The sequence below is a fragment of the Chelonia mydas genome, chromosome 18, assembly GCF_015237465.2.
Source record: "Chelonia mydas isolate rCheMyd1 chromosome 18, rCheMyd1.pri.v2, whole genome shotgun sequence".
Classification (NCBI taxonomy): Eukaryota; Metazoa; Chordata; order Testudines; family Cheloniidae; genus Chelonia; species Chelonia mydas.
Genome location: NC_051258.2, coordinates 15242893 through 15262538, shown reverse-complemented (window position 1 = coordinate 15262538; position 19646 = coordinate 15242893). Strand labels below are relative to the sequence as shown.

General features: G+C 40.7%; 1 protein-coding gene across 2 annotated transcripts in view; it reads left to right on the top strand.

The window, feature by feature from the left end:
* The window catches only part of SDF4 (stromal cell derived factor 4), a 35076-nt gene extending 16184 nt beyond the window's left edge, over positions 1 to 18892 (top strand). For both annotated transcript variants that reach the window (XM_037881426.2, XM_027832340.3), the window contains 4 exons: positions 89 to 202; positions 9463 to 9621; positions 13185 to 13360; positions 16838 to 18892. In XM_037881426.2, the coding sequence (XP_037737354.1) occupies positions 89 to 202; positions 9463 to 9621; positions 13185 to 13360; positions 16838 to 17014 (626 nt within the window). In that variant the 3' untranslated portion in view covers positions 17015 to 18892. The remainder of the gene's footprint in view (positions 1 to 88; positions 203 to 9462; positions 9622 to 13184; positions 13361 to 16837) is intronic.
* The last annotated feature ends 754 nt before the right edge of the window (positions 18893 to 19646 follow it).

The following is a 19646-nucleotide window of genomic DNA, read 5'->3' as shown; positions in this document are numbered from 1 at the left end:
AGATGATTTCAAAAGAAACAAGACCAGAAGCTTGGATTTTAAAATGTTAGACTATTTTTGATGTCTGAGATATGTCTCTGTCTTACAGGCCATGTGTCTTGGGACGAGTATAAAATAAAGTTTTTGGCAAGCAAGGGCTTTAATGAAAAAGAGATTGCAGAGAAGATGAAAAACAATGAAGAGCTAAAAATTGATGAAGAAAGTAAGTATTTTCAGTTGCTGATACCAGCATATTTTGCCTAAGAAAAGCATTGTACTGCTCCAGTTCTTTGACCAGCAGTAAATTGGCTGAACTGGCAGCTTAGAAATCAAGACTCAGTACAGGACTACTGTTCCAGCTGTAAGACTGCATCTACTTTGGCTTTGAAAGGAGACAGAGGTGAAATGCCACAGAAGCTGCTACCAAGAATGAAGAGAGGAAAGGAGCTGAACATTAAACACCACCTTGCATGATCAGGTCCTTGAGAGCCCTCTAATCCTATAGAGATTGGGCCCTACATTTTTAGGATCACTGGATTTCAGTTTTGCAATTTTCACCTTTTTAGCTGTGATTTATAAACTGGGAAATTCACTTCTCAATAGAATGGCAAGATGGAGAGGTGGGGGGTGGGGTGGGGGGAAGGCAGAATAAATTAGTTATTGTGCCCAATATATTCTACAGCAAGTGCAGATTAGCCCAGGTCATTGTTTACTTTGAGAAGTAGGAATGGTCATGTGAAAAAAGAAATACAGCATAGCCCCATTTATCCAGTCTAAATGGGACTGGGACCAGATTGATAATCTGGAGAATGGGAACATGCAACACTGCAGCACCATCTAGCAGCCACAGGAGAGAGTGCCTGCTTCTGGACCTGGATAATGGAGGGTTGGATAAATGGAGTTCTACTGTGAATTCTTTTTCTCTATCCTGGGCTGGGTTGTGTGCTGGGTTGGTACAATAGCTTTTCGTTTCTGAAGACTTAAGGTCAAATTCTTTGTCCAAAGTGAAGGTTGGTTAGGCAGTCTCAACTTTGTCCTCGTTCATCCAGTGTGCCCTGTGATGCTGGCAAACCAGGGGCCAGCTCTTACCAAGTCTATAGGTGTCAGCTGAGTACTAACAAATTCATAGCTGGAAACCAGACCAGATCATCTATATGTTGCTGCGCACCCACCTCCCTACCCCTTGACTCAACATATTCAATAGCAATTTCTGCAGCATCCATAATTGTGGAAGGTTGTAACTACCCATAACAACTGCTCCTGTACCATCAGATGAGTTTTTCATAGCCCCTGACCCTATTATCAATTTTTCATAAAATTACACATTTTATGCACATATTCAACACGAGTGATACTGTCAAACATTTTAAGATTCCTATACTTCAAATCGATAGGACTCAGATGTAATCTTAAACCTTTTCAATATATTTTCTTTAAATTTCTTATACATCTTAGCATCACCCTCCTCTGTATCATTAAAAACTCATCTTGCCTCCCCAGTTATTCTGGTCAAGAGGATTGGTATCCACTTATCCTTTGGAATCTTATGGATACCATACAGTCGCTCAGAGATGGACAGGAACTCCTCTGTACAGTCAGTCTCTTGATAAATTGGGCAGGCTTTCTCCCTGTGCGGAGGTATACTCACTCGCTGGGGATGCTGCTTTTGCTGCTCCAGCTCTTTGAGCTGCAATGTGTGAGCTTCCATCTGTTTCTGGTGTGCTCTCTCCTCAGCTTCTAGTTCCATGCATCTTTCGTGAGCTTCCTCCTCCATCTCCTAGGTTTCTGTCTTCTCCTTGATCTGCAATTCCACCATCAGTCTCTGGTGCTCACGTTCTTCCTGGGTTGCCCGGAGCTTCAGCCGTACCAGTCAGTGGCTGTGGCATCTGGGGCAGAAGGTATTCGTGCCCCACCTCTATTCCTTTCCCTGCTGCCTAGTCAAAACATATGCACAAAGCTCTCAGTTGCTGATTGGAAGCTATCCTTTCAGGACTTTTCAAGGGGGGTAGGGGCAAATCCCAAGGGAAGGGAAATCCCCTTGTCCCCCAGGTTAAGAGGGGGGAGGAGGAGTCTAGAAATAAACCTAACCCCAACTTTAATTAAAAAAAAAAAAAAAAAAAAAAACCTCAAGGGAGGCCAGATTTTAAAGCCCCTTACCCGAAGGCAAGGCAGGTAGTCTGCTACACTGCTTGGATCCCAGTGTGATGAAGTTAGGCTGGACAGTTATAAAGAGAGTGGTGGTTTTTGTTTTTGTTTTTTGTTTTGTCCCAGCCAAACCAGGTTTTTATTGTATACCTGCCACATTCAACTACAAAGACCAGAACCAGTCCAGAACGTCAAAGCTCAGGGCTACCACCCATACAGATGAGACCTTCATTCTTAAGACAGAAAACTCTTGGAAATGGCTAGGAAAGCACTCCTATCACCAACACACTCTGTGGAAGGCAGGTATACTAGTTCTAGAATGATAAAAGCCCTTTTCCCTATAAGCTGAAAAGGGGTTACCTCTGGTCAATTAGGGACATATGAGTCCAGTTAAGGGCTGCCTGAGACCTTTTAAAAACCCCTTCTCTTGTGAGAGAGGAGGAGAGGCAAGCTGCTGAAGGGCTAGTGGGAGTAGGGAGAAAGACTTCTCTAGGATAGGAGGCTGCACTCCTTCCTACATGGAAAGCTACCTAACTGCCTGTTTAGGGGAAGGACCGGCACCTTGGGGCCAGTAACAAGGTTACCCCACCCCCAGAGAGGGGGTAATAAAATATATTCCCCTTTGTTTTGTGTTACGAATTTGTTTCTTTTGTTTGGTGGAGAAGTACTTGGGTCTGCCCCGAGACTTACCTCGAAAATAATGAGAAATAAACCCCAAGTGGCGAAATAAACACCATCCAGAGTGGGGCTGATTTACTCCAGGCCACTCCCACTATCAGAGAGGGAAGCTCTGAGCCTGGCAAAGTGGATGAGGTGCTTTGCGACTCCGGCCATATAAAATCAAGTTACCCAAAGCTTAGATTCCCCCACAATTTACACTCCCAACCCTTGGTGTTAGTGCCACGACCGTTGCCCAAGGCTCAGCAGTAGAGGAGGAGGAAGAGCCAGTGAACTATTTTAGGACTGAGTCTTGGGAAGGTAATGAAAAATGTATTAAGGATGCTAAGTTAAATGTCATAGATTGTAAGGGCTGGAGGGACACAGCATCCGCAAGTCACTTTGGTTAAGGAGAGTTTGGTGAGAGGAAGACAAAACTCCCTGTAAGAGTTTAAGTGTAATGCTTTGAGTTCTCTGTGACTGTGCCTCTGGCTAAGATCCATCCTGAGCAGGGGAATTTTAAGGGTGAGGTCGTGGTAGCATCAGGAATTTGTTTCCTGCTGATATTTTAATAGGTAGTAACATTTTAGCCATGTCTAAGCAGGTTAATGTTATAACTCGCAGCCAGAAAGAGGGCTCCTCTGTCCACAGACAAAGCAGGGAGGACTGGAAAGGGGCTGGGGGAATGCCCTCAGTTCTTTGTTGAGAGTAATAACTTGTCTTCAGAGGAGGAATTTGAAAATGCCATTGCTGTGGCCAGAATCTGCTCTGAACTTAAGTGAGGCTCAAGAGGAGTTTGTGAAGGCTGAACAAGCCGACCCTTCTCTGGACCAAGAGAGGGTTGCGGCTCAGAATAATACCCCTGCTGGGGAAGAAAAAGGTAGTTTTTTTGTTTTTGTTTTTTGGTAGAAGGAGACGTACTGGTGAGGTTTGCAAGCAGGTAGTTGTGCCTGAGAACTACAGAGGAGAGTTGCTGCAGATAACTCATGATTGTCCATTCACAAGACACTTAAGAGTGGAAAGAACCTGTGACAGGCTTAAACGGAATTTGTATTGCCCTCATATGTTTGAGACAATACAAAATTACTGTAAGAGTTCTGACTTATGGTCAGAAGTGTAAGAGATTAAAGGGACCCTGCAAGGCTCCTATACAGCCATTGCCTATAATCAAAGAGGTGTTTACCAGAGTGTCTGCAGATATTGTAGTATCCCTCACTAAGCCTTCCAGGACTGGAAAGAAATATATACTTGGTGTGGTTCACCTGAACCTGAAGCCGCAGTTTTATCTAATATCAAAGCTCCGATGGTAGCCACTGCCCTATTCACCATTTTTAGCAGGTCGGTTTTCGCAGGGAAATTGTCATAGAATCCGAGAAGAGTAGGACTGAAAGGGACTTCACTAGGTCATCTAGTCGAGTCCTCTGCATTCAAGGCAAGACTAAGTAATAACCTAGGCCATTGCTGACAGGCGTTTGTCTAACGTGTTCTTTTAAACTTCCAGTGATGGAGACTCCACAATCTCCATAGGTAACTTGTTCCAGTGCTTAATTACCCTGACAGGAAGTTTTTTCCTAATGTCCAAACTAAACCTCCCTTGTTGCAATTTAAGCCCATTGCTTCTTGTCTTATCCTCAGAAGTTAAGGAGAACAATATTTCATCTTCCTCCTTGTAACAACCTTTTACGTGCTTGAAAACTGTTATGTCCCCCCTCAGTCTTTTCTTCTCCAGAATACACAAACCTAGTTTTTTCAATCTTTCCTCCTAGGTCATGTTTTCTAGACCTTTTAATAATTTTTGTTGCTTTCCTCTGGACTTTCAATTTGTCCACATCTTCCCTGAAGTGTGGCACCCAGAACTGGACACGCTACCGCAGCTGAGCCTTAGCGCAGAATAGAATGGAAGAATTACTTCATGTGTCTTGCTTAGAACAATCCCAGAATGATCTTTTTTCTTTTTTTTTTTTTCTTTTTTGCAGTAGTATTACACTGTTGACTTTTATTTAGCTTGTGATCCGCTATAATCCTTCCGCAGTACTCCTTCCTAGGCAGTCATTTCCCATTTTGTATGTATGCAATTGATTCTTCCTTCCTAAGTGGAGTACTTTGCATTTGTCCTTATTGAATTTCATCTTGTCAGACTATGGTGCAAACTTCATGTCTGTTGTCTTTAAAAAGTTGTGGGAGTTGTTTGAAGTGAAGCATTTAAAGGCTGCCGCCTATCATCCAGAAACTCATGGTCTGGTGGAGAGATTTAATGGAACTTTGGAAGCTGTACTGAAAATGTATGGCACCAGGTGAGAGGAGGAGTGGGATGCGTTACTCCCTTATTTGCTATTTGCATGCAGAAGTGTCCCCCTAGAGTCTTTTGGCTTTGCCTCCTTTGATCTCCTGTATGGGAGACAGGTTAGGGGACCCCTAGATTTAATTCGAGGCTTTGGGGCGGGTAGTACTGAGGAGACAAGACAACCTGTAGGGGAGTATGTCACTTGTTTTAAAGAGAATTTACAAGCTGTGATGGATCTGTTGCAACAGAACCTGGAAAGAAGTCAGGAATCGCAGAAGGCTTGGTGTGATAGGCGTGCTGAAGAAAGATCATGTGATATTGATGATTTGGTGTTAGTGCAGATTCTAGTGAGGAAAAACAAAATGCACAATTGTTGGGAAGGATTGTCAAGAAGCCTCATGGCAAGGGAGCTGTACAAACTGTACGTGTCAATAGATGGAAAGCTTACCACAAAACGGAGATGGGAGTGACTGATTTGTTGTGCTGATAAGGGAACGTTTACTGACCCTTTAATTGATTTGATCAGGGAGAGTAAGGAAGAGACTCCTTTGGAGAGCACCGAGATGTGGGAGGGTCTGAAAAGCCCCAAAGCAAGAAATGTTAGTCCCTTTAAAGCGTCACAGACAGGTATTTTCCAACTAGCCAAGTTTAACTGACAGGTTGGCACTCTCAGTCAACCACTCCAGACAGCGTGATATGCCCCTCCTCCCCTAAAAAAAAAAAAAAAAAGTACCACTGCAGTTTTTGCATAGTGCGTGGTCTTTTCTTAGGAGATACTTAAGACTTGGATAACAGAAGATCTGTCAAAGCTGTTAGGATAATGGTGGGTTTGAACTAACACTGTCCCTGTGACTAGCCAGGGTTTTGGGTCTCTTACTCTTATGAGGACCAAATCCAGAAAATAGTCTCCATCTCGGTGCTGAATGCTTCCATTGCTCTTCTGTTCTTGTGGACAAATATATAGCATAGCAAGCTGATTAGTTAGTAAAACAGTGTACAATTTCAGTCCTGTTGCAATATTTTTGTTGAATATTTTGTTTATTAAAATGATGAGAAGGCGGGATTTGCAATTTGCAGAACATTATCATTTATATATAAACACAATATATGCGAGAAACTATATGAAGTGTATACTGTCTGCCTAGCACTCAACAAATACTACAGATATAGCAGCAAAATCAGATCAATTCAAAGCCTTCTCATTTCCATATTATGCAAAAAGAGATTCTTCAAGTTAGTGAGATTGAACATTGCTCTGTGCCATTCTGCAGTTTTGTGTTGAACCCCACCTGTTGCTGTTCTAAACATGGTTACTGTTTAAGGAATAATTTCTTTTCCTGTCTCAAAAGTATTAAATTTACTGTTAGTCTTTCCTTGCAGGAATTAGTCATTTGAAAGTGGGTTATGTTTCCACTCATCAAAAGGCAACTAAAATGCAAATAGGCCTTTGAATTTTATGCAATACAGGTGTTTTCCCTGCCATATCTTATGGCATTGTGGTTAACTACAGTTTACAGGAATGCTGATCAGATAAAAATGTTTTAAGATTTGCTGAATAAGGAAATTGTGCGTACAGTTAATTTTAGTACCTGGGCAACAGACAACTGAGCTTTGTTTGAGAAAATTAAACTAATTTGTCTACCACTTCCTGAGGATGAGGACAGGCAGAATTACTTTTCATTTAGTCTCTTGGTACAATATCTTATTTTGATTAGATAGTCTAGATAAAATATTCATCATGTTGCTCTCAAAGTCCAGGCTATGTGTAAGGATGGCACTCTTACTCAGTAATTGTGTAAATGCAACGTAGGGCTGACCTGCAACATCCCTGCCATTCTGATACTGGGACATCCAAAGTGTAAGGGCACTGGGTGGTAGTTTGGTGCGGCAGACTAGGTTGAAACTATAATTTTACTTCACTTGTGACTAAAATCCACGTAGGAAAAGGGCAATTTTGAGGGAGCCCGACTCATGATTTTTAAATATTTAGGGTTGTCAATGTTAAGACCGTGTAAGCAGACCTTGCAACTAATATATGCTCAGTGATGCTTATGAGCAGCCATGTGCACATCAGAATCTATTTTAGGGGCCTGATCCAAAGTTCATTTAAGTCAGTGGGTAGTCTTTTCATTAACTTCAATAGTCATTGGATCAGGCACGTACTGAGAGCAAGAAAGTTGCCCAGGAAACTTGGATTGTCTAGCTCTCCTTTTCAAAATATGCATTGGTTATTTTAACTCTTTTCTGGCTGGCTCCTGGTATTACTCTGACTAGCATGTTCTAAAGCTGGAAGGAGAACTTGTTGTAAGAAAGGGACAGAGGGAACCTCAGGTTAAAAAATAAACAGTGTAAACTGTAGTTTGTGCTTGTTTCCAGACTTGCCCCATAATTGGAGTACATACTAAGACCACTTGAAGGATTCCTCCCGCCCTCTGTGATAAACCCTGTTCTAAATTCTGGGGAAAGATCATTACTTATGAAATGGCTCTAGAACTATAGAGGCAACTGATACTTTCTTCCTTATTTATAATTTAACAGCACCCAAAAGCGTGTTAGACAGTTCCCAAAACACATAAAACATGATCCCTGTTACAAGGAATTTACACATTAATTTTGGACTTGCATCACAGGATTATGTAGAATGTTGTTGGGTCTTGCTAAATGTTTGTTGGCATGGTGGGTGGGTGTGAGAGAGAGGCTGGACTTCTAGTGTTTCTGTTCTTAAAAATGCCCAAAATAGGAGGAGAGAAACGTTATGTATTTAATCCCTTCAAGTTCAGTTTCAGTCCCAGACTGTCTAGGTGTGTATTGTAAATTATATTGCAGATTAAAAAACAATTCTGTAGTGTACTTTCAGTGGAAACTATTGTTCGGATAGTATTTTTTCAGTCAGTCAAATTCAGGAAAACATCCGCGTTTAAAAAAAAAAAAAAATGCTTGTCAGCCATATGACACGTGCAAAAAAATGAAAGGAACAGAAGCGTAAGCTGGCCTTTTTTGTTCCGATGTAACTCTGTGCATGTGTGGTTAAATTTGCATCCGCTCCTTACAGCAAAAATGTTCCACTTATTAGATTTTAACCATAACTGAAGAATTTGCAAGGTTTGGCTCTATAATACAACCAATTTTTTAAATAAAACATTCTCAGATACTCCAATTCTAATATAGAACACTTGGATTACTGAGAGGAGTTCCAAACTCATTGAAATATAAATTTAGTTTTTACTGTGCAGCTGGAATGATGACTATGGTTAAGGTTGCCATGGCATTTCCATTCTAAGCTGTTTAAGTCTTTTATAAGTTTCCAAAACTTTCATCAATGGGGCTGAAATTTCACAGGTTTAGTCTTTGACCAAGGTCTTTGGGTGTCTTGTTTTTGTTTTTGAAGGCTGAGTCAAAAATGATTCAGACATAAGGTACATTTGTGGTACATGGTACATATGGGGGTGTGGAGTTTTTTTTTAATCAAACTTTAAGTATGGCTCTAGATGTTCGAAATTGATAGAATTTAGAAACTTGGAAGGAACAGATCATTGAGAGTGCCTATGACTTTCTTCATAAACTCATGGATTTTAAGGTCAGAAAGGACCATCATGATCATCTAGCCTGACCTCCTGCATATCGCAGGCCTCAGAATCTTACCTACCCACTCTTGTAATAGGCCCGTAGCCTCTTTCTGAGTTACTGGAGTCCTCAAATCGTGATGTAAGGATTGCACAGAATACCAGTAGAGTACCAATACCAATAACTTAACTCAGTAGATACGCTGAAAAAGCTGTAAGAGCAAATCAAGTTCAGAGAAGTCTGTTTGGATTGGGGACATTCAATGAACACTTAAGCGGTGTCGTGTTTTTGTGATTTAGTAGGTGACAGTCTTTTGTCTTTTCTGAACCAGTTACCAGCATGGTAGTAGGGGGTATTGTGCTGCTAAAGATGATCTTTTAGATAAGCCATAAAACCAAAATACTGAGTCTGACAACTTGTTGCCATTAAAGATATCATGGCACTTTTTTTCAAACAAAGAAGTGTTAACCCCATTGTTTTGGCTCTCTCAATACTCTCCATGTCCTGTACTAAATTGTTTTGTAGTATTAGTGTTTGCTAAAGTTATTTTTGTCCCAAAGGTAGCTATATTTCAGTGGCATAGGAAATGATTTCTTTGTATAGTTTGGGATATTTTGGAGTGAAACGTTCCATCATTGTAAGAGATTATTACTTATTTAGTACCCTGAAGTATTAAACCAGGTTCCAGCTAACAGGTCAGTCTGTCTTACATAAATTAATTCATGAAAAATTGTGTTGTATTTTAACAACTGTAAATAATCTATATTCTCCAAATACAGAATATTATACTACTATTAAGTTTACAGGGCTGATTATTACACTTTTTTTTTTAGCACAGGAAGTTTTAGATAACCTGAAAGACCGCTGGTACCAAGCTGACAATCCACCTGCTGACCTGTTACTGAATGAGGAAGAGTTCTTGTCTTTTCTTCATCCGGAGCATAGTAGGGGGATGCTGAAGTTTATGGTCAAAGAAATCATCCGTGATCTAGGTATGTCAGTTATTTGGGACCTGTGTACCCTACAAAACTTACTGTTTGGGGACATGTTACATCATGGTAGCATCCTGGAACAAACTGAAACATGGTTTGATCTTGTATGTGTGGATGGGACCAAACTGCTATCATCAGGGTACAGCTCTGGAGGCTCCTCGATGGAGTTGCTCCTGGTTATATCAATGGTGAACTCTGCCTGTAACTCAATACTAACTCTAAGGGTGTTATAGATTTTTGGTTCACTGTATACGGGCAAGACCCAACCATACTACAGTATGTTTGGGTACTGCTGTGTTACTACAAGGTCACTCAATCTAGTACATTGTAGCATAGATGGATTTGATGTGTGTTCTCGGCATTTTGTGATTCAATGGCATGAAGGACTCTCACAGGGTGAAACTGGCCCTATAAGAGGGAAGATGCTTGTGCACCCATGATTGGTCAGCTGACTCCAGTTAGTCTTAAAAGAGGGCACTGGGCACTAAAGGGGAGATATCAGCAGGTGAGAGCAGCCTGAGACCAGGACACTGGAGGCGTTCCCCGAAGGAAGCTGTGGTGGCTCCTGGGGGAATGCTGAAAGCAAGAGAGCAGCAGAGGGAGTTGTCTGCTGACTTTTAAACCTAAGAATCAAAACTGAGGGCCAGAGAGGGTTGAAGCAGGGGTGCAGTAGACAAGCTTATCCACTGATGACTCCACGCTAGAGAGCTGGAGCCAGGGGAACAGTGGAAGGGCCTACCTCTTGGCCTGTCTTAGACAAAACAGTCAACAGAACAGGGGGCATGACAGATGCTCCCATGAGGAGGATTAACTCCCATAAGAGAAGCTGGGGTGGGGGATGCTCTGCTAGGAAGAGCGGGGTCGCACTCGAGCTGAAGGGCTGGGGTGGCGGTCCTGGTTCAAGGACAAGAGAGGACTGACAAAGAGCCTGGGTGTGGTGGAAGACACTAGAACGTAGTATGTGCTGTGTCTGAACTTGAGGATCTGAGACTGAGGATGGTATGCGCTGGATGTGAGAAATGAACTACGTTTGGGACTTTCGTTATGGATTATTTGAACTATGTTTTGGTAATAAACCATCCCCAAAGAGGTTATTAGTGAGTCAAGAAAGTTCACATGGAGTTACTGGAGAGTCTGAAGGAGGAAAACTGAGGTGTTCTGGGCTCCGTTGCCCTTTGACAAGGACACTGTGGAAACTAACTACTTTGTCCTTTCCAGGTACCACTAGTAGATTATCCAGAATCATACTTTTTACGCATGTTAAAGTAGGAAATAGTCGATATTTCTAAGAACTTAATACCTCAACAAGTGTTCATTGTCACAAAATCATTGCTGTGTTTTTTAACTTGTTAATAGTTCATCAAAATAACTTCTCTGCTTGTTGGAATGTAAAAACTGTTTAAGTGCAAGAGTTTGTGTCGGTTCTGGAGTATATCTTAAAAGCATGATGGATGTTCCTGTTTATCTAGGATAGGCATGTCCAGATTTGATGGTTGTCAATGCTTCTTTACAGTTATATCAAAACAAATGAGCTTTAAACGTTATCACTTATACCTAAGGCTTTGTGTATGTCATGGAGGTCGCGGATTCTGTGAGTTTCTGTGACTTCTGCAGCAGCCTGTGCGGCTGATCCCCGGGAGCCACCTGAGCAGCTCGGGCACCCCTGGCCAGTTGCACTGGCTGCTGCTGGGGCAGTCTCGGGCCTCCCCATTCCTCAGCAGCAGGAATTTGGGTGTGGGGGGCTCAGGGCTGGGGTTTGGGGTGCAGGGCGGTGTTTACTTGGGAGGGCTCCCCAGAAGGGTGACAGGAACTCCCCTCCTTCACCTCCTAGTTCCACATGCTGCCTCCATCCACAGACACCGCTTTCGCAGCTCCCATTGGCCGCGATTCCCAGCCAATGGGAGCTGTAGGACCGGGGCTTGGGGTGGAGCTAGAAGCTGGAGGTTGCAGTTTCTCAGGAGCTGGGTAGGGAACCCGTCCCAGGCCTGCCCACTTCTCCAAGCACCCATGGTGCCTCCCCAGGGCTGTTTTCCCCCCCCCCCCCGGCACAGGTTTAGTCGGGTATATAGTAAAAGTCATGGACAGGTCACAGGCCATGAATTTTTGTTTGCAGCCTGTGACCTGTCCATGACTTTTACTAAAAATACCCATGACTAAAATGTAACCTTCATTATACCATTCACAGGCAAACATCAAATACGTAAAATAAAATTGTGATACCTCTCATTGGACTACAAATAGAGTCTGGTTCATATATTTAACTTTCCTCTGTCACCGTTTTAATTAGAATGATTGATGTATTTTTATAATAGTGCTAGAACAATTCATTATTTCAAAAACAAATTCACAATCATCAGTAGTAAGTCTTACAAAATATTACTGGAAATCCTTCTGTAGGTTTCTTCTAATGCACATTGCACACTTCAAAGATTACAATATCAAGAAAAGATCATTTCAAACATCAACAAGGAAACACTTGTCACATATATTAAGAATCCCTACTGCATTCAATTAATGTTGTTAAAATGTCACAAGTCGAGGGCTCTGGAGACACCCAGAGTTCTCATTTTTCCAAATTGCATGTTCAAGAAGAAATTCAACTTGTATGTCTTTCAGTAAGGGACTTACTGGAATAATTTTCAAATAAGTACAAGTAAAGCCTTAAGATATGCATGGGAATTTATAGTAGAAACCTTTACAAACTATGGAAAAGTGTACATTGTGAAGACTATTTTAAAAACAGGTTAAAACACTGTAGCCAATTTGTGTTCATGCTCATGAGGATTAAAAACATGCTGTCATCATTCATAAACCAGAAACTGGTTTGAAAGGACACATATGGTTTATGAAAGTGGCGGTGAAGCGGAGGGAACCAATTGTGTTCTACATATAGCCAGACTGACTGACCAGCTGGTGCACAAAGCCCTCTACTGTGCATGCAATAGTGAGCTGTTAATCTGACAGTACGTTGCATGACTCTTTTTTTTTTTTTTTTAAACTTTCTCTTTGGTTGGAAAAATGAAATAACTTGCAAGTCAAGATTTCTCATTCTTAAAGCATGTTAGTTTTTTGGCCTAATATCCTTTGAGTGTCCTTTCAAAAAGAACTGGTTCCTGTTTGTCACTTTATCTGCAGGTGAGGTGTAGTGTAAGCAGTATATGGTTCATTTTTCTCTGCTGCTCTGCTTCAGATCAGAGATGGCATGGATCACCCCTAGGCATAAGCAGTTTGAGCAGTATGAACTACAGAACTTATTGCACCTAGGGAGTTGGGTTTGTGCCTATAACCAGAAGGTGAACACTGAAACACAGGGTTTATCTCACTTAGCCAGCCATTTTCTTGACTGATCATTTTCTACTTTAACTGGAAACATAACTTAGACCGGATAAAATTGTTATAAGGAACAAATAGAATCAGTTTTATAATTTCCTCACTTACACTTGTGCTGAAACCACAGGGTACCACCAAGAGCCTTGAACTCTAGGAATTGTTCATGTCTTACTTCTCAATGGACACTTGTAAGTAGACTCCTCACTCCAGTTGTTTTTTGGCTTGCATTACAGATCAAGATGGAGATAAGAAACTCACCCTTTCAGAGTTCATTTCCTTGCCTGTTGGTACAGTAGAGAACCAGCAAGCTCAGGATATTGATGATGATTGGGTGAAAGACAGAAAGAAGGAATTTGAGGAAGTGATTGATGCCAACCACGATGGCATTGTCACCATGGAAGAGCTGGAGGTGGGTGACTCTGAAATCATTATTTTATTTATGTATATCGTTGAAAATATGACAGCACTTTCCAAACCCAGAGGAAGCCAAAACCTGGCCTCAGATGAAGGGTGATGGAAAAGATGCAGTTGTTATGCTTACATTTTGGACCATAATATAGCCAGGTACAAATATAGAAGGATGCTAGAGTAACTTTAGCCTACATGCTGGGTTTTTTTTGTTGTTTTTTGGGGTTTTTTTTGTTTTGCTTTTGCATATTGCCTTGCATAGGAATTTTTAAATGTGTAGTGCGCAAAACCAAATTGTTGATAGGAGTAGAAGCACACTTCTGATCTGAACGTGAGTAACTGACAACCTATGTATTCAAATTCATTTTAAAAAAAAAAGTGAGAACCATGACTTGTGAATATACTTTTTTTCAAAAGTCATTTACCTGTAAAAGTTGCCAAGTAGGTGTGCCATCGACTGCACCACATGCACTTGTTTTTTGTTAAGAGATTTTGATTCTGAAGAGATTGGATTGTTAAAAACATGAAAACTAGAGATGAATCAGATTAGGCAGACTATGCTCTGTCTTGTTACTTGAATGAGTCCTAGAGTTAATGAGTCTTTTCTCACTGGTTCGCCCGTCTAAGGGAGGTCACTTGTGTGTGGGTGTGGGGACTGGGGGGAGGAATAAGATTAGTGAGCAATAAGAGAACAAAATTCCAGAAGGTAGATGCTCTGTTTAGATGCTTATTAAAGGAGTAATCAGTAACATGTGCAAAAAGTTCTGAGTTCCAAAATCTAAATTTGGAATAGTAGGGAGGAAAGTGAACTCCTCACTTCTGGCCCCACCGCAGAGCCCGCACCCCCCAACCAGAGACCTCACCTGCTCCCGAACCCCAACCCCAATTTTTTTCAGCATTCATGGCCCGCCCTACAATTTCTATTCCCAGATGTGGCCCTCGGGCCAAAAATTTTGCCCACCTTTGCCTTATAACATGGGATACAGATGTTGTATGTGAGATTAATGCATGCAGCAATTTACAAGCATTCAATAAAGTCTAAACACTAAAGATGTTTTTATAACTTGGGTACCTATTTTACCAGTACTAACACACAGGTGATCCAGACTGATTCCAGCTATGTATTTGTCAGTATCCAAGTGAGCATGGGGACCTTGGTGTAAGTTGGAATCTGGTTTGCTAGTGTCACAGTATTGCATGTCAGATTTTTGACACTGGGTTTGGAGGAGGCTATCTAGATCAAAAGTTTCCTTCAGAAATCCTGGTTATTTGATAGTTACAAATACATCTCAAATTTTAAATATTGTGATTTGTTTGTTTCACCTGTCCCAGGTCCTCAGTGCATGTAAAGCAATGCTTCCTCCTAAAAGTGCCCACCAGTGCCCATACCCATAAATTGTGCAAGAAAAGAAACCTCTTACAACTTTAATCTATATTTTTTTCATTTACTCAAAGCCTGATGTCGTGGAAACTTCTGTAATTTGTTTCCGTTTTAATGTTCAATAGAGCCAAAGTTTAATAGTGTCAATTCTTGTGTGAAACTAAGTCATCACAGAAAATGGGACATTCTTAGCAATCTTATCAAAACAGGTGATCACATTTGGTTGATGTGTTTTTTTGTTTCTGGTTAGTCATTGTGAGAGATTTTAATTTGGATTTTTCTAGTTTCCATTTTACAAAAATCTGCCAGGCAGAGAGTAAGTCTTAGAAACCATTGGCACCTTGAAATTACTCTGGTAGAACTTGTTGCTGCTTTATCTGACTTGAAGAGCTTTACATATATCATGAATGGAATCCTTTTTTTCTCTCCATAGTGGAATATTTTGAGTTCAGAATGGGGGAGAGTCCTTACAAATGCCTTGTGTTTTTACTTTCCACATGTGTGGTGTCTGACTGATAAATTCTATTCAATAATAACTTAAACTGAAAAAATCGGGTTTTGTCTTTTGAAAGAAAAACCTTCCTTTATCATGAAAATCTACCTTGTTTAAGAGTAGCAGCCGTGTTAGTCTGTATTCGCAAAAAGAAAAGGAGTACTTGTGGCACCTTAGAGACTAACCAATATATTGGTTTATATCACTTCAAAAGGTTTTCTCTCCCCACCCCACTCTCCTGCTGGTAATAGCTTATCTAAAGTGATCACCCTCCTTACAATGTGTATGATAATCAAGGATTATCATACACATTACATTGTAAGGAGAGTGCATTGTAAGGAGAGTGATCACTTTAGATAAGCTATTACCAGCAGGAGAGTGGGGTGGGGAGAGAGAACCTTTTGAAGTGATAAACACCCATTTTTTCATGGTCTGTATGTATAAAAACATCCCCACTGCATTTTCCACTTTTATACATCTGATGAAGTGAGCTGTAGCTCATGAAAGCTTATGCTCAAATATATTGGTTAGTCTCTAAGGTGCCATAAGTACTCCTTTTCTTTTTACATTGTTTAAGAAAGTCTAAATGAAGAGGCAATGGGTGTCCTTTATCTGAGGTTTGGTCGTTTTGTCAGAGCACAGATTCCTTTAAACCGGTATCACCAGAATACTTATTGTGTCTGCGTGTCTCATGCACATGCTCATAGAATTTGTTAGAGTTGGGAAGTGAAGTGACTTTAAAATGGATCCAGGGCTTCCATCAGAGACTTCCTGATCACATTTGCTCAGGTTAGAAGATCAAAGATATTGTTTGTTACCAGCATTGCAGGCTCAACCTGCTTTCTAAAAATCAAGCTGTGTTCTTAATGTCTTCTACAGTTCATGAACAACTAGATAGCAGGCATCTGCATCTCTTGGCAATTTTGTGAACAAAGCATGATGCAGAGTGGGTTTCAGATAATTTCTCTCATCAGTCATATGAGCTTTACTTGTAAAAGAGGTCTCGTAATAAATGCCTATGCAGAAAAGTGTTAATCCAAAAGATTGAGGGTTAGCCTATCAAAGAGACCTTAACTCAGCCTCTCTACTTGCAGGTGTAATTTTCCTCGGAAAAAGAAATTGGGAGGAAACAAAAATAAAAAAGATCCCCAAAGTTGTCTAGTGGGGCCTGAGCAACCACTACTTTTATTCTGTGTGGGATCTTTCCTTGGCTGATTCTAGGTCTAATCTGGTGTCTGGAAATTTGCAGACGTCTTTTACTTTCTGTCACTGACTAAGACTGCTGGAGGCCAATTTCCACATCAAATAAATTGTTGAAATACCAGTTGCAGTCAGCCACCAGCTAACATCAGAGAAGTTTTGGACTTTTGGTAGAACCAAGGAGGGGATGGGGTTTGGAAGGACCTTTTGAGAAGAAAGTTATTGACTGGGCAGACTGACGTATTTTGGTGCTTTCTATCATTTATATTCATTGTTGGGTCAAATAATGGAGGCTTCAGTATTTTCTCAAACAGTCAAAGGCTGAGGGTTCCAAATTTTGGCTTGGAGGCATGTGCTGTACTGCACCCAATGGCAGAAATTGAATCCTTTCTTATCTGTTGTAGGAATACATGGATCCTATGAATGAGTACAATGCCTTAAATGAAGCCAAGCAGATGATAGCTGTGGCAGATGAGAATCAGAACCATCACTTGGAGCTGGAGGAGATCCTGAAATACAGCGAATACTTCACTGGCAGCAAGCTTATGGACTACGCACGTAATGTCCATGAGGAGTTCTGATCATGCTCATCTCTGCAGAGCTCTGAAGCACCTTCTTGCTTTCCAAAAACAAAAAGAAAGTTACCTTGCTGCTATATGTGTTGTGTGTGTGTGTATGATGTGTTGTCCTAGACTTAAAAAAAACCCCGTCCATATAAAAGAACTGCAGTTCTCCTTTAACCTTCAGTATAAAGAAGGAAAGGGCTGTAAGTAACAAGGCAAGATCTGGACTAACCAGTTCATACTACCTTGTGCAGTTATTATAGCTGAAAGTTCGGCTTAGGCCTTGTGAAGGCATCTTTAAATATCTAACTTCTCTTGCCTACGAAGCTGCTGATCTATGAAAATCATCATTAACATTGGAGGATCTTAGTTTTTTTTAAAGAGGATCGTTTCAGATATTTCTTTTCTGACAGCATTCTAGGAGAATCCAGCAAGGAATTAATTGGCTTAAAAGCTGCATTGGTTTTGCTCAGCACAGGATCCTTTATATTTAGGGGTGTGGATATGTACTTTTCAGCTCATGAATGTCAGCTGTAAATTGCATCAGAGGTGCATGCTGTCTTAATGCAGGTGGGCTGATTAGGTTGTGTTTTCAGCTGCCTTTAATATATATTCACCTCACTCACTTCTAAATGTACTAGAGTGGCCACTGGCCGGGTGAAGAAAAGAAAAATTTGAACACTCTTAAAATATTCACTCTAAGTGAAAGGCTCCATCAGATGAACTATGACTGCTGAGGAGCTTATTGATATTCACCATTGCTTTTGGCTGGACAGGCATGGCTTTCGTTGCATTCCATTATACGAATGAGAAGCCTGCTGCATCTGAGTCAAAGTTTTTGAACAGAGTAAGTATTTTCTTTTAGCACTCTGCTGACAGGAACCATATGGCTGGAAAGAACAGACAGCCATGAGAAAGGAAATGGCAACCACGTTTGTTTAAAGGCTGTCCAACTCGATCTGTACTTTTTTGGTTCATCCTCCTCCTCTTCTTGCGTTTTTCACAATACGTTTTAGTCTGGATATTGGGTGTGCAGTGTTGGAGACTATTAAATAACTGCTTTTCCAACACTGCTTTCACAATCTGAAAAATTACTTTCCTTTTTAAACAGGAGTGTTTGAAATTTTACAAGTGAAATCCTTTTTTCGATTTAAAGCAAAATGGAAACTGATCTACAGTGTCACAGAAATCCCACTCTTGTGCTGTTCTGCAGCTGTGGGAATGAGAAGCTCATTTTAATCACTTTCATTTCAAAATGGTTCACATTTCTAAATACAGAGAGGGGAATGTCTTAACCTGTGAATGTTCAGGGAGCTGCAGGCAGAAAAAATGGATTCAGCTTTTAGAATCATGAGCTGTGTTGCAACTGATTAGAATTCACTCTGTCTGTCTGGTTAAATTTGTTAAAACTAGTTAAATGTGTAGAGCTATTTGGTTAGGTCTCACAAGCTAATCCCTACAAGTAGGATGGGTCTCAACCACCACTGGTTTAATGTATGTCCCACTCTTCTCTAGCTGTACTGTGCTCTAGCAGAGGCAGTTCAGAATTTCTTAAGGGTCCTTGAGCATTTTGGTTTAATCTGTTTTGGCGGTAATCTCTATGGAGAATCGTGTAACACCAGGGTCATAGCCACTCATGTTTAAAATAAAAAATGCTTCACTTTATTCTAGCCTTACCCTTGCTGTAAAAAACCCATCTTTTGGGGGATTGCTTGAAATTCCAATTAAGGTGTGTTCTATCTGATCAAGTTTATTCTCTTAATATAATGTAAATACAGAGATTGCTGTTTGTTTTGATTTAAAATGTCCCCTTTTTTTGTTAAATGGCTTGTATCAAAGTATTTTTATATACATTGATCTTTTTTGCATTAAATATTTTTCTCTGTGCTTTGGAAATGCTCCAGCATTGAGATTCTTCGTTAAGACAAACTATTTAAGACCTCAGATTAAAGAAATTGAATCATGAAGTGAAAATAAGTCAAATAGAAGGGGGGAAAGAGTGGGGAAATTGTGAAAGTCTACTCATGTTCTACTCGTAATCAAAAGTAGCTGGATGTTCCTTTTAAAATGAGTCTCCAGAGACTGACTTAGACCCCAACTACTCTAGGACTTGCAACCAACTTCGGGTTTTGTTTAAACATGGTTGGTTTGTAGGGTAGACAGGGCCTGAAACAATACCTCTGATGTGATGATTTTTTTTTTTTTTTTTTTTTTTTTTTTTTATCTCACACCTGATGTTACCCTGGCATCACTGTTACCTTTTTCATTGTGGATTAATCTGTTCAGTTGCCATCATGAGGATTAGAAACCGAGACTTGATCTACGCAATCTACTCTTTGTCTCCTCCCCCTCTTCAAGAACTAGTACCCCTTTTGGTGGGGGAGGGGGGCAACTGGGCTGTGTGGAGAGACTCAGATTCCTCTCTCCACATTTTACGAAGAAGGAAACTAAGTTCAGATACCATTCTGTTTAATCATCCTATGGTTCTTTAGTGTTCTACTTCCAATCTTGCCTTTCCCAATTTCTGCATCTGTCAGATTTTTATCCACAGAGCAGTTTTCATCTGCCAGTAATCTACTATTGATCCAGTTCTTCCATTTAGCACTACTTACAGTAGTTGATTGTTTAGTTTTTATCCATGGTCATTTTA